Source organism: Nicotiana tomentosiformis, chromosome 4, assembly GCF_000390325.3.
Source record: "Nicotiana tomentosiformis chromosome 4, ASM39032v3, whole genome shotgun sequence".
Lineage (NCBI taxonomy): Eukaryota > Viridiplantae > Streptophyta > Magnoliopsida > Solanales > Solanaceae > Nicotiana > Nicotiana tomentosiformis.
Window position 1 is genome coordinate 18,560,711 of NC_090815.1, and position 23,009 is coordinate 18,583,719.

The 23,009-nt window shown below is 34.2% G+C and overlaps 2 protein-coding genes across 2 annotated transcripts in view; both read left to right on the top strand.

Annotated features, from left to right (window-relative positions):
* Positions 1-20,871, top strand: part of LOC104087565 (UPF0481 protein At3g47200-like) — a 64,836-nt gene extending 43,965 nt beyond the window's left edge. Inside the window, exons 3-4 of the mRNA XM_070199614.1 lie at positions 16,684-16,775; positions 19,294-20,871. Coding sequence (XP_070055715.1) covers positions 16,704-16,775; positions 19,294-20,763 — 1,542 coding nt within the window. The 5' untranslated portion in view covers positions 16,684-16,703 and the 3' untranslated portion in view covers positions 20,764-20,871. The remainder of the gene's footprint in view (positions 1-16,683; positions 16,776-19,293) is intronic.
* LOC104087566 (UPF0481 protein At3g47200-like) lies at positions 2,024-3,097 on the top strand. Its single transcript, XM_009592076.4, has one exon. The coding sequence runs from the start codon at positions 2,024-2,026 to the stop codon at positions 3,059-3,061; it is 1,038 nt and encodes a 345-aa protein (XP_009590371.3). The 3' UTR covers positions 3,062-3,097.
* Positions 20,872-23,009: the final 2,138 nt, after the last annotated feature.

The following is a 23,009-nucleotide window of genomic DNA, read 5'->3' on the forward strand; positions in this document are numbered from 1 at the left end:
CTCTGATGCGCTCATATAAGGAAGACCGAGCGACTGTGCAAGCTATAACCCGACTGGGTTCTGAAACATCTAACCTCCGAACTGATTAGCCAAAGTCTGAACATCTGCAGCTAATGGCCTTTCACCAACCGGAATATACGCAAGACTGCCCATACTCACAGCCTTTTTACTCAAAGCATCGACTACCACATTGGCCTTTCCGGGGTGATACAAAATGGTGATATCATAGTCTTTCAACAACTCCAACCATATTCTCTGCCTAAAATTAAGATCTTTTGTTTGAACAGGTACTGAAGGCTACGATGATCAGTAAATACCTCCACGAGACACCGTAGAGGTAATGCCTCCAAATCTTCAGCGCATGAACAATGGCTGCCAGTTCTAAGTCATGAACATGATAATTCTTCTCGTGGTCTTTCAACGGTCGCGACGCATATGCAATCACCCTGCCATCTTGCATTAATACTGCACCAAGCCCAATGTGAGAGGCGTCACAATATACCGTATACGATCCTGAACCTCTGGGTAATACCAACACTAGCCTTGTAGTCAAAGCGGTCTTGAGTTTCTGAAAGCTCTACTCACACTCGTCTGACCATCTAAATGGGGCACCCTTCTGGGCCAATCTGGTCTTAATAGTTGTTCATAATCAATTACAGAATCGTCAATTAACTTCATGTTAACAAAAATCTCGTTTCAAACCTTCACAATAATAATAACGAGATGCGAGGCATGAAAACCTCATAATTGTTTACCCGAATTAACGAGTCACATTTAATGCCACCTGGGCGGGCACCTACCTCGTAGGTTACAACTCAATATTACAACACGAATTTGGCAAGTATGCACAGAGAATTTCATACAAATATTTTAAAATAAGCCTAGCACGCATGACTTCCTATTAGTACTATAGTACAAATTTAATATCACAAGGGAGGATTTAAACACAAGGATCTCGTCCTTATATAACTTCCACCACAGCTCGTAGCCCGGTTTAAAATGGGTCGAAACCCCATTTCCAGAACTTAAGTTCTTTTTCTAGGATTTTTACCCTTCGCGTTCGCGAAGGTACTCTCGCAAACGCGAAGCACAACTTTGTGCTGTCCAATTTTTACTCTTCGAGAACGCGAGGGCTGCCTCGCGAACGTGATGCTTGCCTGGCTTGGCCTTCGCGAACGCGAAGGCTAATTTTCCTGGCACGTCTCTCTCCCTTCGCGAACGCAAGGCTTCTATCGCGAAGGCGAAGCTTTGAACCTCAAGCCTTCGCGAACGCGGTCGCTATGTCGCGAACGCGAAGCACAAAACGTGTTAGCCCCAATTTGCTCTTCGCGTTCGCGAGAGTACCTTCGCGAACGTGAAGAAGAACACACTAGAAGCCTGAAGTCTGCAGAAAACCAGATTTCCTAAGAAAACTTTAAAACCTTTATTTTTACAACCGGACGTCCGAATCACATCAAATCAACTCTGTTTCTCACCAAATTCGGCAGACAAGTCATAAATATTATAGTGGACCTATACCGGGCTCCGAAACCAAAATATGGACCCGAGGTCAATAAATCCAACATCAGTAATTTTTTAAAAATCATTAAACTTTCAAGCTTTTAATTTTTCATCAAAATTCCATATCTCAGGCTAGGGACCTCGGAATTCGATTTCGGGCATACGCCCAAGTCCCAAATCACGATACGGACCTACCGAAATTGTCAAAACACTGATCTGGATATGTTTGCTCAAAATATTGACCAAAGTCAACTTATTTGAGTTTTAAAGCTCTATTTCCTATTTTAATCCATTTTTCACATAAAAACTTTCCGAAAAATTATACGGACTGCGCATGCACGTCGAGGAATAATAAATGGTATTTTTCGAGGTTTTAGAATACAGAATTACTTATTAAATTTAAAGATGACATTTTTGGTCAGCACAGGAAAGTTGCATTAGTAAATTGGAGAAAAAGAAAGATGAAGCACTAAAGTGTTATGATGATAACCTTGACAGTGATATTGTTGTCAAATTTTCACAAATGATGTTGCTTGATGGTTGTTTTGTAGTTGAGTTTATTCGAGAGCGTTGTGACGTTGAGCCAAGAGAAGAATCAAACCAAGTTATCAACTTGGAATGGATGATAAATCAAGTATGTCGAGACATGGTGTTACTGGAAAACCAGCTCCCTTTCTTTGTTCTCGCTATGCTACATGACATGACAAAGAATCCTACAGAACAAAGCTTCTTGAATATGGTGAGAAGGACATTACTTGATATTTTCCCAAAGGTGACATTTATACCAACATCAGAAATCGATGATTTTAATGCAGAAGACATCGATCATTTACTAGATGCAGTACACATGTTTTGTTGCCCATCACATGAGAAAACTAGAGAAACCAAGAATGCTAGCAACAAGGGAAACGAATGTTTCAAGATAAGTTTCTGTGGGAACATTTTACAATTAACCATGGCAAAAGAAATCCCCAATGTCCTTGATTTATGGGATTGCTATCATATTCCAAGTGCAACAGAGCTTTATGACGCTGGAGTTAGCTTCTCAAAAATAGGAACAGTTAACGAAGATATTAAGGATAAAACAACTTTATTCGATATCAAGTTCAAAAAAGGGGTAATGAAAGTCCCCTGTTTCACAATCGAGGATACTATGGAGACCTTCATGCGAAATTTAATAGCATATGAGCAACACTCTTCTGATGTATATTCTTATTTTTCGAATTATGCACATATAATGACTCAACTTATTGGCTCACATAGAGATGTGAATCTCCTTCGCCAAAATAAAATCATCCTTAAAGACCAAGGGGATGACAAAGAAGTGGCCAGCATATTCAAAAAACTTTCAAGTGGGGTGAAAGTCACTGACTTCTATTACATAGAAGAATGCAGCAAATTGATCCAACATTGTGAAAAGCCATGGAGTCAAATGATGGCAAGTTTGAGGCACAATTATTTTCAGAGTCCTTGGGCTGGAGCTTCAACTATGGCAGCCATCATACTTCTCATACTCACAGTTATACAGACAGTTCTAGCTTTCACAGGTGAGGTTAAGTAGTCAATTTTGTAAAATTATATACAAATGTTGACTGAATGTCTCCAGTCTACTGTATCCTCCCTATTTCATGGATGCAACTTGTCATATAACAACAGATTCACAGAATTACATAAATAATCAAGTAACAATCACATCAAATTGTCATATAACAATAGATTCAACAACAACAAGGATTTAGGCACGAAAATAGATGATTAAATATATACCAACAATTACCCAATTTACCACACAATATGCTCAAGACTTTAACTCAATAAATATTTACACATATAAATCGAGTACGTACTCGTCACCTCGCGTACACGGCTTTTCACATTTCAAAAATGGCACATAAGACTCGATGCCTAAGGGGTAATTCTCCCACTCGAGGTTAAGCAAGACACTTACCTCTTTGAAGTTATGTCGATATTTCAAAATCGCCTTCTTGCTTGAATTGACCTCCGGACCGTTCAAATCTATCCAAATTAATTGTATAACTTCATTAAACTTCATCGGAAACAATTCTGGATGATAATACGTCGACTTAAAATTTTATTCCAAAAAGTCAAGAAAAGTCAACGCGGGACCCGCCTCTCGGAACCCGACATAATTTTTATCAAATCTGAACACCCATTCCGATATGAGTTCAACCATACTAATTTTATCGAATTCCAATAATAAATCGACTTCCAAATCTTAAATTTAAACCAAGAGGGTTTTCTAAATTTTTCAACCCAATTCACTAATTTAGTGATAAAAACAATAATAGATTCATGTAATTTAACCAAAATCAAGTTAGGAATTCTTACCCAAATATTTTCCTTGAAAAACTCTCAAAACATCGCCTCACCCGAGCTTCCTTGGTCCAAAAATGGAAGAATGACACAAATTTGGATTTTATTCTGCTGCCCAAGGGTTTGTTCTTCGCATTCGCGATGAACAAATTCTTCAAAAGTCATTTTCAAACTCTTCTCAGACAGCCTCTAGTATAATGGTCATAACATTTTGAACAAAACTCCATATTATGAATGGTTTGACTTTCTGAAATTTAGACCCCAAGGGCTATAACTTTTATTTGTTTCTCATCTTCCAATTCCTTATAGATTACGAGATATAAGCTTCCAAAGTCAGCCCTGTGCAACAGAGATTTCCAAACTCTTCTCGGATAGCCTATAGTATATCTATCATAACTTTTTGTACACAACTCTAAATGACAAATGGTTTACTTTTCTGCAAACTAGACACAAAGAGCTATAACTTTCATTTTTGGATCCACTCCAAATTCCTTATATATTGCGAGATATAACCCTCTAAAATTAGACGACGAAAAATAAAATTTTCTTCTTCGCGAACGCGAGAACCTCTTCGCGAACGCGAAGAACAAAGTCCCAACAGCAAAATCCTTCTTTGCGAACGCGAGAGGCTCTTATGAAATCGAAGAACAACACCAGAACCAGCAATCAACAGCATCAGAATACCCAAACTTGGTCCGGAACCACCCGGAATCAAACCCGAGGCCCCCGGGACCCCGTCCAATCGTACCAATACATAATACGAACCTGCTCGAGGCCTCAAATCACATCAAACAACATCAAAGACACGAATCATACCCCAATTCAAGCCTAATGAACTTTGAAATTTCAAATTCTATATCTGATCACACCCAACTATGCCTTATAAAAGGACTAAGCGGTCGTTGCAAATATAATCCAGTTTACAAGTCCGGAGTCGAATCCCACAGAGAACTAAGGCTTAGCTACAACTGTTCAATATTGCAAAGAAACACAAGTTCAAATAATTTTCTAGTTATAAAGATTTGATTTTTATTTCTACTAATTAATTACCAAATATTATAAAGCAGTAAAATTATCAACTAACATGGATGAAATTCTATACAAGACTAAGGAGGTCTAGAGTTATGATTTCCCCAATTGTCGGAATCCTTTCCGCTATATTTCCTATAAATTTACCTAAGTCTTCTCTACCGATCATCAGCACTCTAACTGTCGTAACTCTCTCCCGAGTAATTACCACAATTTACTAGACATATTCTCCCGAATTACGCTAGCTGTCATTAAGTACAGCTCACTCAGATCGCACCAAGGTTTCGTTATCCCTAATCCCACCTTTAAACCTCCGTATTGATCTCTCATATACGTTTAGGAGTGATGTTGTTCAACAACTACCTAAATATGCACTCTCTCCCGAGTAATACATACTAAATAGGCACAGCTAATTGAGGGCCCTTCAATCAACCACAAGAATAATATAGTTGAACAAATAGAGAAAATACTATGGCAAATCTATATTAACATAACAAGAAAATCATCCTTCAATAGGTTCAATCAAAACCCTAGATTAGGAAGTTAGCTACTCATACTAACAATATCCCAAATATTTTACATAATTAAAATATAGAGTAAAGATGAAATGATGTAGAAATAGAAGATTCTAACTACCAAGAGGTGATTCCACCAGCTCTCCTTCCCTTTGGCTGCCCAAAAACGTGGCTGCTGAAAACCCTCGTTCCAAGTGGTGTTTTTAAGTCTATTTATATGTGTAGAAGAAACCCTAAACGTATGGGCCGAGTCCTAGTCAAACCCGGAACGAATTAAGTCTTCAAAACTCGGATTAGACCTGGCCTCAGGCCTGACGTCGCCAGCCTAACGCCTGAAATTTGGCTGGCCTCGCCAGGCTAAAGCCTGGTCCGGCCTGGCCTTAGGCTGGCCTCGCCAAGCTAAAGCCTGGTCCGGCCTGGCCTTTGGCTGGCCTCACCAGGTTTCTCATTTTCACTGTTCTCGATCATACTTTCAACGTTTAAGTATCCCTTTTGCTCTACTTTCATCTCTAATTCACCTACACATAAAATCGACTCCATTATGCACAAATAAAGTGCAATTTATCATTAAAGCATATAAAATGCAAGGGACATAATGTACAAAACTATGAAATTATAGCCACACATCAATATCTTGTGCCGAAACAAATCAAATCAATCTGGAATGACTTCAGATTTTGCACACAAGTCATAATTGACATAACGAAACTATTCCAATTTCCAGAATCGGATTCCGGCCCCAATATCAAAAAGTCAACCCCCGGTTAAACTTTCTAAAAATTCATCTTTCGCCATTTCAAGCCAAATTCCTCTACAAATCTCCAAATAATTTTCCGGACACGCTCTTAAGTCCATAATCACCATATGGAGCTATTGAGTCATCTTCACACAGTTTTGACTACGGTAAAAATCCTAAGACTTAAACTTCTGTATTGGGGACCAAGTATCAAATCACTCAGAATCATCCGGTAACTGAATTCAACCACGCACGCAAATCAATAAACATAATAAGAAGTTGCTCGGGGCCTTATGCCGCCAGACGAGGCTTAAATTCTTAAAACGACAAGTCGGGTCGTTATAGTGAGGTTATGGGTAACATTTATCTTTGAAATTTTTTGGAATCTGGGCTCGGGGGCTCGGGGGTGAATTTCTGCAATCTTCCAATTTAGGTTGGGTAATTACTCTAATAGCTAAATTATGAACTTGTGAGTGTATATTGATTAATTTATATAACATTTGGTTAGTTTCGGATTTATTGGCACCAAGTTGAGGCTTTAGAGCGAATTTGTGGACCGAAAGTGAGCTTGAGAACGAGGTAAGTCTCTTGCCTAACCTTGTACGAGGGAACTCATCCCCTTAGGTGTATCTTATTGTGTATTACTTGTGTGGGGAGATACGTACGCACTAGGTGATGAGAGTCTATGCATAGCTACATTCCATGAGATGTCCGGGTAGACTTAGATCCACATCATAGCTTTAATTGTACTATTGTGTGTATTATGAATATTAATTGTATTGAAATAGAGCTGAGACTAGGGATTTTAAATTTAAAAATTTTCGATTTAGATTTCTTATTTTTGGAAGAATTGAGGAATACATAATAACTCTGAGAAATCCACGTCTTCTCGCGTCGCAAGTACTTCCGCGAGTGAGGTAAACCTCTCTACTCTCATGGGAGCAGGCCATTCGCCTCGGCAGTACAATAGATGCATCTATGGTTCGTGTCGTTCGACCCTCGACAGTACACACATTATTTTGGATCGGGTCGTACGACCTTGCCATAAATCGCGCATGATGATACTCGGAGCCCGATCACACTTGATATTATTTTATGGCTTGAGAGGTTATAATTTATTTAATGGACGAAATTGTGGAAGTTATTAGGTGTCAATTGAAGACTTTTAAGATGATTATCAGTTAAAGAATCATTTATTTACTACTTGCTATTGTGTTATTATTATTATTCACGTATTCCATGCCTATTTAGAGTTTCTGTATTTTAAATTCGTTGGCCAATAGTAAGTGTCGATATCGACCCCTCGTCACTACTTCTTCGAGGTTAAACTGGATACTTACTGGGTACATGTTGTTTATGTACTCACGCTATACTTCTGCACTAATTGTGCAGGATCTGAGGCATGTGCATCTGGCGTTCATTCAGGCGAGCACCCTCGTTACCCCCAGGCATAGTGGTGAGCTGCTCTTTGAGGCCTTTCTGCAACACCCATAGTCTCTCTTTAGTATTTACTTTCTGTCTATCTTATTTCAGACAGTAGCATAGGTGTTTGTATATTTTACTAGTTGCTCGTACACTTGTGACACCGAGTTTTAATTTGGAAACATGCTAGGAGACACTTTATGGTTTTGAGTATTTATTTTACCGTATTTACTCTTTCACTAGCTTACGCTTTACTTTACTATAATTTTCCACTTCTCTCTTATTTAATAAATAAGAATCAACCACTTTGAAATTATTAAAAAGGAATAAATACATGACTAGTTCATCATTGGCCGACCTAGAGGCGACGTTGGATGCTATCACGACCTATAAAAAAAATTGGGTCGTGACAATAATAGTGTGTATGCAGATCTTCACAAGTTGTTTCGGATAAACTATCACAGATTTCAATCTGTGCGTAGGGCCAACAGATCTGGCGCTTGTCTGTATTATATTAACTTCTCCTATAAGGCAGCAGCTACCTTATCTTGAGGTGTAAAGGCATATCTGTGGGCCATTTTATGCTTACGTTGAACACACCACGTACGCATGACAAATGATTTGAAATTTTTGAGTAATGTTTCGTAATTGGACAAACTTTTGCCTTTGGACGACAATACTTTGAAGAATCTAAAGAAACAAAAAGTATTAAAAGATGAACTATATGCACAAAAAATAATTATATTTTCTGATGCATTTTCATACGCTTCTTACGGCATATATAATTAATTACTTAGTTAATTTAAAAGTATTTTTATTGTTTTGTCATGTGTTTGGATCTGTTTTTCCGAATTATGTGTTATCCAACAAGTTAGTTGGTAAAACTTCTGTCGAAAAATGAGTTCCTCAAAACTAAAAATTAATATGAAATAAACCAATATTATGTTCCAAACTAGGACAGAGATACATAAGCGTCCCAGGAAATAGTTATTAATTCATGATTTAATAGATCTTATAATTATTTATTTTCTACTATGGGGGCTTGGGGGAATATGAGTCACCTGTTCTCTTATGTCACTACAGATATATACATGCGAACATGCATAACCCGTGATAGGGTAGTAAATACTCATTTATCCTTAAATCGAAGATCGAATTTTGCGTGTGAAATCGCCTTTGTTAGGGAGTACTTTATCCCCAAATATAATACTGTTTGGTGCAAATTCAACTTTTAATCGAGCGTCAATACAATATCGAACATCGTAAGGAAATAATATATATATAGAGAGAGAGTTATGCTCCGATACGAATATTGATTGAGTTGAGGTTGCTGTCTAATTATTACATTTTTGTTGTGTTTGTTAACATTTTACTAAGGATATTACAACAAAGTTGTTTTCTTTGGGAGAGACAACCCCATCATTTTCAAATTGTTTCTTTTTCATCATTTGAGAATCTTAGATGATAGATGATAGATGATAGATGCATCATACTATAAAAGCTGAGTTTTTCTCGTAACCTATTATTCTATTATGTTATAATATATGTCCTCTATAACAACACTTCACTATATGAGCCAAAAATTTTTGAAACAAACGAAACTGTTATAGAAAGGGTTTAATTGTAATCTTATTCAAGGATGTTGAGAGGCAAAACTCAAACTTATCTTCTACAACTAATTGCAAGTACTCCTGTGATGGTTTCTTCACATTCTCACTTACTTGCTTTGTCACTACAGAAGGCAATTTTCTCGGAAGAAACAAAGAGTGAAGGCCTACAATGAGAGACAAAGTTAGAATTTAAAGTTTATGGGTTTGAAAATCTAGTATGTTTAAGTTACTAGGTTGTATATTAATAATTTGCACATATTCAATAGAATTTTTAAGATAAATATATGGTTTATATTAAAGTTACTAGGTTTGGCCAAGTAACTTGTATTCTAGTTCTGCCCTGCCTGTAATTGGACATGTTTTTGTTGATAAGTAGCATTGAGAAGCCTAACAATATGCCACTCGGATATATTATAGTGTTACGAGAACATAATGCACTTCAGAGGGAGGAGCAATATAATACCACTATAATATTACAACTTTGTAGTGTCAAAAGACTACTACAATTTTAAAAGAAATAACACTATTTATTTTAAACCTCAGTACAATATTAATCACACTCACTATTTATCTCACAGACTACAATTTATAAATTACTCTATCTAACTTCTATTATTTTTCTCTGTTTTGGCGAGATACTCCCTCTTATAGGGAAAGTTGCCGCCCCAAACAGCCAATGAAATTTGGCCTTCGCAATTGCTCACAACTTGTTTCAAGGAAGCCACCCACAATTGCTTTTACTGATTCGACACATAAATATATTTTCGTTTACAATCAGTAAAACTATTGGCATAACTCATTCATCACAAAAACAACAAAAGATAATAGTTTATATGTCTATTGATATTACATAACATCATCGTAACTAGCAAAATAATTTAACTTATAATTGTCCTGAAGCATGGCCCTTTTAGCTTTAAGTTTGGCCATGTAACTAACAACTGCTTCACCTCACTAAACCCTCTACCTTATATTCTTGACAGATACTCCCTCGGTTCCCAATAAGATACTTTTATTTTCAGACTGTTCCAAAATAAATGACACACTTTTAAATTTGAAAATAATTCAACTTTAAACTCTTTATTTTACCTTTAATAACAAGTTTTTATAACCACAATAAGATCATGGCCCTACAAAACTTTTACCACTTAAGTTTTTAAGATCACAAATTTTAAAAGTCTTTTTTTTTTTTCTTAAACTCTCTGTCGGGTTAAACTACCTCATCTAAATTGAAACAGAGGGAGTATCATTATATGATGGTAGGTCGGCATCACACCTTTTTCACATGTGTATCAGTTTTTTAATATAGACCAATTGAGGCTTGCATTCTTCAGAGCCAGCACATGCAAGCCAAAAAAGAAAGTAAATACTCCTACCTAATAAAAAAGCAAAACAAAGAAAACGACAAAGCCTCGAAAATAATTGAGGAAAATAATCATTGACTTTTCTCATTCTCTATCAGCTTCTATCATCGTACACCATTGACGCAAACAAGGAAAATAACCATTGACTTGGAGTCAACGTATTTCTCATTATCTTCTCTCATTGGCCAACACATATAGACCAATTGAGGTTCTCGGACTCAAATAGCCCCATAATTAAAAATCACGTCCACGTTTTCTTGCATTCTTCAGAGCCAGCACATGCAAGCCAAAAAAGAAAGTAAATATGTACCACATCAGAAAAAGATATTAAATACTCTTACCTAATAAAGAGGCAAAACAAAGAAAAACGACAAAGCCTAGAAAATAATATTTGATCTGATTCCTCTTATAAATTTGAAGGCCAGCTCTCATCATAGAAGCAAGAGAACCAACGAAAGAAAAAAAGGTCATTTTTTTGCAATTTTCTCGTTATATGCTAAACATATAAATAAAGTATATTCTTTGCTACTTCAAGTTGAATGACATGACACATAGCACACAGACATATTGTTTGGTCAATTGATCTAAAGGCCAAAAGTATTTTTTTATTAATTTAAAAAGCACTTGCTTTAGAGAATGAAAGTGTTTGGCCAAGTTTATGGCGAATAAATAAGTGTTTTTGAGTAGTAACAAATTAATTTTAGTTTTTAAGCAGAAACGAAAATAGCTTGTCCAAAATAAGTGTTTTTTTATTTATTTTTAGAACAAGATTACCCATATGAAAAATACCTCATTACTAAATTAATTAGTAGTAGTACCTTCCTTTTTCATAATTTCGGGCTGCACTTTTCCTTTTCATAATTTGACGATTAAAATTACTTTTGAAAATATTGGCCAAACACATACTGCAAATGAAAGTATTTCTAAAATAATTTATCCAAATACAAGCTACTACTCTCAAATCACTTTTTAGACATGCATTTTTTATTAAAAGTACTTCTCAAAATAAGTCGATTGGCAGCTTAGCCAAACAAGCCACTGATAGATATATTTCGTCTAATAATTTTATTTTGGATTTGAGACTCTTATTCATCGATATTCATCATTCGATTTGAGAATTCCTGATGTTTTTTATTTCATAGAATAACTAAGGGCCCGTTGGGCCATAAGAAATTTTTTACTTTTTCGACTTTTTTTTTACTTTTTTTATAATTAGTTAGTGTTTGGCCATAAAAATTTCACATTTCAGTTGAAATTGAATTTTGGTATTTTTCGAAAATTTGAAAAACTCCAAAAGGTTATTTTTCAAAATTTTCCCTTCAAATCACTCACAAAATTTCAAAAACAACTCCAATTTATATTCATATCCAAACACAACTATAATTTTTAAATACTACTTTGAAAAATAATTTTACTTTTTTCCGAAATTTTACAATTTTTATGTCCAAACACCCACGTAGTTCTTTCAATAAAATTTCTAACATGTTATGGCAAGACATGTAGGACGAGAGTTGATGTTTTTTTTTCTTTTGGGCTTTTCAAATCGAGTTCTGCAATGAATTGGATTTAACAATAATAGCCATCTATGACTAGTTATTAAAAGAATTTGATACCAGACCATTTTAACCAGATTTGTCATTTGTAGGAATTTGGGCTTTTGTATTTATACCCGATTTTGGGGTCACAATTGAAGCTATAACTACTTCGCAAAAAAACTTGCAAACCTACCCACTTTACAATTAACTTCAGGCTTATCGGGTCTGAAGTTAAAAAAAAATAGTCTGAAGTGCAACGCACTTAAGGTCAATTAAGTCTAAAGTGTAAAAACTAAGGCCAAATATGTCTGAAGTACAACCAATGGTTTTATACATTTAAGACCAAATAGATGTGAAGTGTAACCAATAGTTTCACACACTTAAGGTCAAAAAGTCTAAAGTGAAAAATTTGCACTTCAGACTTAAGGACAAATAGGTCAGAAGTGCAACCAATAGTTTCATATACTTAAGGCCAATAAGTCTGAAGTGAAAAAATTACACTTTAGATGCACTTAAGGCCAAATAGGTCTGAAGTGCGACCAACATTTTCATGTACTTAAGGCCAAAGAGGCCTGAAGTCTTTGGCCTTAAGTGCAAATTGCCCAAAAATAAAAATTTGTTCTTCGAATTTTTACAATTCAATACACGATTTAACACCTAAATCTACTCCAAATGAGAAAAATAAAGCTTCGAAACAGCTTACCACTGTAAAACATCATAAACTACCTTAAAATATGTTCACAAAACACCATATAAAATCACTATATAAGAAGAAGAACAAGAATGAGGAGGAGGAGGCCTGAAGTTGTTTAAACTTTGGATACTACTTAAAAAAAATTAAAAAATGAGTATAGGTTAAATGAGGAGGACCAAATAGGGCACTCCGTAAACTTTTTACATAGTAATTACAGGTCAAGAAAGTTAAGTAAGAGGGATGCCACACTCTATTGAGATTACCCCAATAAATCACCGAACTCCACTGCTTCATCAAACTACAGAACATGGGGTCTTTCTCCCTCCCTCCCTCCCTCCCTCCCTCCCTCACTCTCTCTCTCCAACTCTATCTCCCTCAATACGCACAAGCAATAATTTTTCATTTTACTTTATATTTGTGAAGGGGAACCTTGAAACAATTATAAACTTATCTCTATGTGACATGTCACGGATTCGAGCTGTGGAAGCAGCCACTAAGACTAGCGTTAGGGTAGACTTTCTACATCACACTCCTTAGGGTGCGGCCATTACCGCACCTGCATGAGCCCGGAATATCTTGGGCGCCGAGCTTCCCTTTTTTATTTTTGTCTGTATTTTTGAATAAAAAGAAACAAAGGTAGGAAGTGTTTAGGAATTTTATTTCTTATGGATAATGTATAAAATCCTCCCCGGCCTATTACCATATTACCAACTACACACTTTTTTTTTCGGGAATTCTATTACCCCATGAACTATTTTAAAGTATAATAAACACCACCCTAAGTGATGATGTGGCATAGAGAGTATGCACACTCTCTTAAGGGCAAGTGGAAGTTACAAAAATAATTTTAAAATTGATTAACATGTACAAGTGTCATCTTTTGATTGGACATTACACAATTAATTATATCTAATTAATTAGTCTCCTTCGTCTTCTAAATCTCTTCTTGCACGAACAAGGGAGACATCGTTTCAGCGGCGAAATGCCTGAGCGAAAATCCAATATAACGCAAATCAACCGAGAAATCAAAAGCAGATATGTTTAATGACAGAAACAGAGCTACAATTAGATGGAGCAACGATCATGATTCAGTGAAGAACCTACTAATAGTCAAAACAGTCAACAACAATGGAGTTTCGCCGGAGCAAGGGTCTTCGTCGGAGTTTCATTCTCCGGCAACATCTAACAATATCAAATAAGTATTATATAAAACCCATCAAAAACTCAGTTTATCGGAGAATAAAGATCTCACCGTATACGGTAAGTCGTGATAAAAACAAAGATCGGGATGGACATCTAGCGTTTAACAAGTTCTGGCCATTGAAATGAAAAATGATTGAGAAATTAGGAAAGAGAAAAATAGAATGCTTTAAGAAATACTTTATGTTAGACATATCCAAATCCATGTCTAGCGAGATGTGATGATACCATGAGTGGAAGGACTACAAATATTTTGGTTTAATCATTAGTTGTCCCATTAGCAAAGTTACTAAATTTAAAATTCATACTTACAAAAGCCATAATGCAAAGAAAAATCGGTGACGTCCAGATTGTCAATCTTTTGGAGATGGAGCTTGCCTTTTGGCAGGATATGTTAATAAAGGTTTGCAAATAGGAAAATAAGGAAAAAGGAGAAAAAGGTGAAAAAAAGTTTTTAAGTAAGAAATAGACGTTTTAGGCGCGTGTATTTCACCACTTTGTACATATCTGGTTGTACCGTTTTAAGGGGTAAATAATTTTACTTTAAAATAGATCAAGGGTAATAGGACCTCCGAAAAAAAAGGTGTGTAGTTGGTAATATGGTCATAGGTCGAGAAGGATTTTATGCATTATCCCATTTTTTATTTTGATTTGGTTTATAGATATAGCCAACAAACATAATACGTTGGATTGATAAATGAAAAAACTTAACCAAACCGACTTATGTACGCCCTCCTCTGTCCTATTGTTATCATGAAGTTTTGCTTATACTTCCTTTTCAAACAGTTTCATAGCTTGTTTGCCCAAACTACAAAAATCAACTTATTTTGAGAAGTATTTTTTCTCAAAAGTACTTTTGGTGAGAAACAGTTAGTGTTTGGCCAATTAATTTGAAAAATACTTCTGAGCAGCAATTAGTGTTTGGCCAAGCTTTTAAAATTGGTTCAAGTATATTTTTCTCAAAAGTGCTTTTCAAAAAAGTGATTTGTAGAGAAGCTACTTTTTCTGCTTCTCCAAAACTACTTCTGCTTAGCTTCTCCTCAAAAGTACTTTTTTTTCTTCCAAAAGCTTGGTCAAACATTTCAACTTTGAAAAAGAAAGTACTTCTAGGATTAAAAAAGCTTGGCCAAAGAGGCTATCAGCGTCAAACTTTTGTAAATTAGCTTGAAACTCCTATTGCAAAAAATTATGACTCTATTTCATTAATTACATATAGAAGAAGGGAGGAATGTGGATCAATTAATCGAGACAAATCAAATTCTTGATCAAATATATTTAGATTTGTACTATTCATCTACCAAATCCTGTATCATATTTAGAGTAAGTGTGGGGCTAAGTGAATCAAATCCATATGCTTATAAGCCAATGTTGGTCTCTATTGGTCCTTACCATAAGAAGAATTCACAATTAATACGCTCAATGGAGAACTATAATTACGTTACCTACAACGGTTTCTCAGGAGTTAAAACTTGCATTTGTGAATTGGAGAAATTGAAAGATGAGGCACTAAAGTATTATGATGATATGGAGGATATTTATAGTGATAACAATACTGTTCAAGTCCACACCAACATCATGAATTCGTGGGCCCATCAGAAACGACATAATGAACAATAGTGATTGTTCTTCATTTTTTGACGTTTTAGAGCCATAAAACAAGAATTTGGGATGATTTTCAATTTTTTGTGTTCTAAATCCACGCCATCATCATGATTTCGAGCGACGAGCTTCGAATCACCTAAACTTTTGTGGCCAATAAAAGAAAACATTATTATCCCCTACAGTTGCATAGATGGTCAAGTACGTCAAGATTTGTTATTACAAGAAAACCAACTTCCTTTCTTTGTCCTTACTAAGCTTCACGACATGACTATGGATCCAATAGTACCATTCATAAAATTGGTGAAGGAGACCTTTAATTCTTCATTCCTGAAGATAAGCCCTGCATCCTTTCTTGAGACTGAAACTGATGCCAAAAACATCACAAATTTATTTCAACTAATACACATGTCATGTCACCCTTTGGAGAAGAAAACTAGCCTTACTCTTGAAATCCCTAGTTTGGAAATGGAACATTGCAGGAAAAGCTTATGTTGGAATCCTTTACATATGGTTAGGTTGAAAAATATGCCAAATGATAAGGACTACCAAACATGGGATGCTAACATGCTCAATGCAACAGAGCTTCGCGAAGCTAGAGTTACATTTTCAAAAATTGAAAACATTTATATAAGATTGGAGGAAGATTGCGACCTTGGAGATAACACAAGTTTATTTGACATTAAATTTGAGAATGGAGTGATGACAATTCCTTATTTTGAAGTCTTTGACTATACGGAGACGAGAAATTAAATCTTATAGCATACGAGCAACAATCATCTGATGAATATCCTAGATATTTCAGTGATTTTTCTATTTTCATGGATTATTTTATCGACTCAGATAAAATTGGGAAAGGGGTTGCAATTTCATATTACTTCTATTACAAAGAAGAATACATGATGTCAGTTCAACTGCAATTATGTGCGCTTCAATCTCAAGATAACTAGAATCAACTATATAAATCGTCACTATCTATCTATTATGACATGTCAATCCTTTGTGTTTCCATTTCTTAAAATGTATTGTATTTTCTTTTTTTATTTTTTGGCAAAAAAGTAGAAGTTAATACAGCTGCAAATTGTAATTACTTTGGGTTGATAGAATAAAGTCTTAACCCATCTCCCTGTCTCTCTCTGTTGTAGGAATTGCAGTTTCAAGAAGAATGGCACATCATATTGAGATTACCCAAATGGATCATCAAATTCCACTTCTTGATCAAACTTCTGTAAATGAGGTCTCTCTCTCTCTCACACACACACCACGCTATACTTCTTTAATTCAAAAATAAATGAAGTCATATATGGTGTACTTCACTCTCCGGTCCATAATACTGACTTTTTGGCCTTTTTATTTTGATCCAAAATAACTGTCCTTTTTACATAATCAAGAATGAATTAACTATAGCTTTTCAAATTTGCCCATATTTACATATCACAATGCTTCACGTTAACAATATGCAAAATTAATTAAGGATAATTTAGTTAAAATATTTATTTATTTTCTAAGAGTTTGTATTATTAAAGGGTGTGTCAAAGACAAAAAATAACCTATTGTGGACCGGAAAGAATAAGTAATATAACCAAAAAATAAATTCATCTTTATTACTTTTGGGTAACGATAGCTTTGCTCTGGTCCAGACGGCTCTGTTTGTCCTTCGTGTTACTCTTCTTGAGGCACTATAGACTTTCTATTTTCTCTACTCACCGCTTATTTTTAGTAAATTGTTTTTTTTATTTATGAATTGCCTTTTCGGAATTGCTTTTTTTTGTTTCTTTTTGTTTGTTTTTATTTTTTGTTACTTATTATTTTAATTGTTTTTCTTTTCTTTTAGTTTTTGACTTTGATATAACTTAATCAAATGGTCTGTTTGGAAAGTCATCCGGTAATTAAAATTGGTGTAATTACTAGGGTAGTAATTACACAGCCTAGTCATTATGATGACATGTTTGTTAGTCATAACATAATTACAGTATAATTACAAGTGTGTTGTTTTGTTGCACAAGTATAATTACGCAGTTAGATTAAATTTCAAATGAAGTAATTATCAATATTTAAAAGTTAACATAATAAATATATGCATATAAATAATTTTTTTAGAAGTATAAATGATAGTAGATTTGGTATTTAAGATGCATATTTTATCTTGAATATGAACTAATTAGTAATCATATATTTATAACTAATATTGTAAAAATAATTGATATATATTTTTCAAATTAATAATATTTAGTTTAATTAATTATAAAACTAAAAACATATGTTGTGTAACAATATCATGGAATGCATGTTCAATAAAATAAATTAATATTTATAAATATAATGTCATAACATTATGCAAATGTTTGACAAAACTAATCTATCAATTCTAACTAAAATATTAACAACATGCAATGTGAAATAACAAGCCAATACTACTAAAATAAGTAAATTGAAACTATAAATATAACACAATTTCAAAATCTCACAAAAGAATACGTTAACATATGTCAAATTTCAACATAATAAAAATAAGTTCCGATACAACTTAAGAATAGGAAACATATATAATAAGTTTATAACCTCATTCAACAATTTCTACTTTAATTATATGTCATGTTAATGATTCAATATTTCTAATATTAAAGGGTGTAGTTTCAAAAACTAGAATAATAACGCAGTTACACAAAATAAAGAAAAGAAAACAAATAAAAAATAAAATATAGGAGCAATTAAATAGAATCACAAGAAGTAAAGGTAGAGAAATAAAAGATAAATAATGTACAAAGAAAATATATTTTAGAATTCAAAAATAAATTAAAAATAATAAATAAAATAAAAAGAAATTAAAATAATGAAAATAAAAAGTTATAAAGAAAATAAACTAAAATTAAAATAAAAAGGAAAGAAATTTAAAAGTAACCTTGTAATTACCACCAATTCTCACCTTCCCCTAGAGAATTGGAGAGTGTAATTACACCTCTCCAATTACACCCAATTCCATGTTGACCAAGTAATTACTTGGTCAGACAAACATGCCAAACTGTGTAAATACACTCAATTACACCCAAATCCAATTCTTAGGTGGCTTTCCAAACACGCTCTAAGTGAAAAGTTAAGAAAATAAAAAACTAGAATTTTATATGTGTGTAGACTTCTGGAACTCACCCATGCATTTTTTCTTTATTTAAGCATTAATAATTAATAGAACAAATAAAAAGGAAAAAAGAGTAGTAAAAGATGTGTATAAAATTAATTAAACAAAAGAGAATATTAGTAAGGCAAGTTAGTCAAGCTATAATTGTTTATATTAATGATAAATGGGTTAAAAATATAGAAACATCAAAGTGAGAGAGGTAATCGAAATATCGCAAAATACAAGGGAGTTTAGTGTAATAAAGCAAATGTGAGGAGAAATCTCTGAAACAATTTCAATTTTTATTTTGGACAATTTTCAGTCTTGATTGGAAAAGGATGAGGATGAACCTTGACGTAACTGGTAAAGTTGTTGTCATGTGACCAGGAGGTCACGAGTTCAAGTCGTGGAAACATGCTCTTGCAAAAAGGCAGGGTAAGACTGTGTACAATAGACCCTTGTGGTTCAGCTCTTCCTCGGACCCTGCGCATAGCGGGAGATTAGTGTATCAAGTTCGGAAAACGAGGAGAAAATCTTTCTTCATATTTTTATTTTATCTGATCATTATTTATTGACAATTTATGTGGAGAAAAGAAACACAATACAAGGAAATGATATGACTTATTTCCATTAATTACAGATAGAAGAAGGGAGGAAAGTGGATCATTTAATTGAGATAAGGGAAACAAATGGTGAAGATCGATCAGGAATGACAACAAATAAACCTGCGAATCAAATCCTTGATGAAATATTTGCGGATATCAACGACTCATCTAGCAAATGTTGTACCATATTCAAAGTAAGTGTGGGGTTGAGTGAATCAAATTCAGGTGCTTATGAGCCAAAGGTGATCTCCATTGGTCCTTACCATAAACACAATCCTAAATTTCGCTCCATGGAAAAGTACAAAGTGTGTTACCTGCAACGGTTCCTCCGCAGGAAAGAGGGGATTGATGTGGAAAGTTGCATTAGAGAATTGGAGGATGAAGCATTAAAGTGTTATGATGATATAGAAAACCTTGACAGGGATATTGTTGCCAAATTTTCAAAAATATTGTTACTTGATGGTTGTTTTCTAGTTGAATACATCCGAGAGCGTTGTGGAATGTGTCCAGAAGGAGAAGATTGGATTATCTCTGGAGGTTGCCTAGATAATCAAATACGTCGTGACTTGTTGTTACTAGAAAACCAACTTGCTTTCTTTGTCCTCACAAAACTTCATCACATGACTAAAGATGAGGAAGATAAAATACCATTCATAAAAATGGTGAAGAGGACCTTTTTCCTTGATTTACCGAAGATGACCCCTGCATCCTATCTTGAGAGTGAAGGTAATGCCGCAGAAATCAAACATTTACTTCAAGTTGTACACATGTCATGTCACCCTTCAGATATTAAAACTACTAGCCTTACGAATCCTAGCATGGAAACGGAACATTTCTGGAAAAGTTTATGTTGTAATCCTTTGCGAATAATTAGGTCAAAAGATAAGCCAATAGATAAGGACCACCTAACGGGGCATAACGTCATGCCAAATGCAACGCAACTTTCCGAATATGGAGTTAGCTTCGTAAAAGTCGGATATATTTATGATTACTTGGAGGAAGAAAACTACGGAGATAACACAAGTTTATTTGATATCAAATTTGAAAACGGGCTAATAAAAATTCCTAGTTTTAAAGTCACTGATGATACGGAGACTCTCCTTCGGAATCTGATAGCGTATGAGCAACAGTCGATTCATGTACATGGTCCTAGATATTTCAGTGATTTTGCAATTTTCATGGATTATCTTATCGACTCGGAGAAAGATCTGAATTTGCTACGCCGAAAAGGAATTATCAAGAATAGGATAGGGAAGGACAAAGAAATAGCTACCCTTTTTAACAAGATCGGGAAAGGAGTCTCCATTTCACATGAGGACTTCTATTACGAAGAAGAATGCAGAAAATTGGTTCAACATTGTGAACAAACATGGAACCTAATGAAGGCAAGTTTGAAGCGCAATTATTTTAATAGTCTGTGGGTAGGAACTTCAACTGTGGCAGCTGGCATACTCCTCGTACTCACAGCTATGCAGACTGTTCTAGCTTTCACAGGTGGTATTTAAATAGTTATTGTTCTAATTATACACAATGGTTGTTTGATTTTGTTAATCCTTCCAGTTTGGTTTTCCGTACTATTATTTGTGTATCCAATACAAGTTTAAAATGTCTTCTACATATATATATGTCTATGAGGAATCTTCTAAATCATCAGGCGTATAAATTAAATAGAGGTGGAATGAAAAATGAAAATTAAACTAACAAGTTTTTCAAGTTGGAAGTAATTGACCTGGTTCTAAGAGTTTAGATAGATGATAAGCCAATTTCTACATCAGAGCCAACATCCTACAAGGCACTCGGATTAGAATGTACAATCCTCTGCCTTTTCTTCCTTCTAACTTATGTTTTAAGTCAAATCTTATATGAATTTATGGTAATATTCAGACATTTCATTTGTTTTAACACAATTCACTTGTGTCTCCTAGTTCTTTAATTTTCGCAAGATGAACATAGCTAGGCGCGTCGTCTATCTTGGGCTTCTGACTAAAATCAAGTGATCTTAGGTATGTTATGTACACATTATGCAAAATCTTATATACAATGTCAAGAATATTATGAAATTTTTTTATGACTGTGATTAGGAAATTTGGCTTCGGCATCCATGTCACAGAACCTTTCTCTAGCTAAGAATCTCATTATTGATCGAATCGGAGTGGATCCAATTCATTGGCAAAAGAAAAATCTATCGTTTTAACACTCAGAAAAAAACCTAGAAAAGAGGAAGAGTCGCTAAAACAAGAGGCTTTCCTTCTCGCGCGAAAGAAAAAAGATGTTTAGCTTTTTGTCAATTTGGCTTATCTGAAGACGGGATTGATATCATTTGGAGTATGGAGAAAGCAAGGACTTTTTTTTATATCTAGTTAAAGGGCTAAGCAAAGGAATCCACGCTTCCCATCTCTTTTTATTTTAGGGGCAAAGGTGTTTTTCAAACTCCTTAAAAACTTATTCAATAATAAAAGTGTATCCAAAAATGGCAAAAATAGGACACCATAATTTGGCTTTGGGGCAGGTCATTTAATCAAATTGGGCAAACTTCAAGATCAAAAGTTATAAGTTTTCGTGATGGTCAAGTGACCTGCCCCAAAGGTCAAAAGTTTAAGACCAGATAAATTCCACTTATGGTCATTCAAGTTAAGTTTTGTAACATAAAAATCACTTTTTTTTAAACACAAAATCATCTTTCTAAAGCCTATTTAATAAAAATACAAAAGTGGCTGGAAGATGCTATTATTGGCCTGAAACTGATGTGGCTATCTTCATTTGGTTAATAAAAAGGTTAGTTTAAGAGACCTCCCTTTGTGTTTTGGCTTGTAACACTAACTTCCGTTGTGGTTAACGATATTTACGTTTATTTTTTATTTTTTTTAATCTCACTTATGTTAATTTTTTTAATAATTATCTTAGCCTATTATAAAAATTAAAATTTAACTTGTTTACTCTCATAATATACTCTTTTGTTAAATAGATTTTATTAATATTTTTAAATTCTGTAAAATAAAGACACCGAAATAGTGAAAATCAAAGAAATCAAGAATTGACATGGAGACGAAGCGGACAGAAAATTAACAAGATAAAAATCTAGAAGAAAAAAACGAATCAGAATAGCAAAAAACAAGAAAACATCTAATATCTGAAGTATATGAGTTAAAGTTGATCATGGCTAAAATTTTCATATGTGAAGAATTAAAGATTGCAAAGAGCCCTTTAATTAGGAGAATTTATGATTCATCAAATGCTGATTGTGATGATGATCAGGCTCAATATCCTTCTAGTGATACTTAATCACATTATTGATTCAATTCCAAACAAAAAATCCATGGAGAAGAATTCCTGAATGAGATGGTAAGTTTAGAAGATAATTCTGATATCATTTAATTAGGAACTGGATAGAGACACTTTCGATGTCCCGCATGTTGATCGAGAAACATTATTGTGAAATGTGATTATGAAGGAATTCTTCTAAATAAAAATATATTTATAAAATTAATTCAGCTGAAGTATATATCAGTAAGGTAACTTAGTCAAGTTAGTAGTTTTTATAAATAGGTTAAGACAATTACTACAAAAACAATATATGAGAGATAAGCGTAATATCATAAACTACAAGAGAATTCATTGTTACAAGGCGAAATCTGGAGCAGACTTCTGTGAAATTAACCCTTTTTATTAAGAAATTAAGAAGCCATATTACTTTTCCGGGCAAAAAAAACATATTTCGACCATTGTCATATTTGTGTTAATTAGGCTTTAG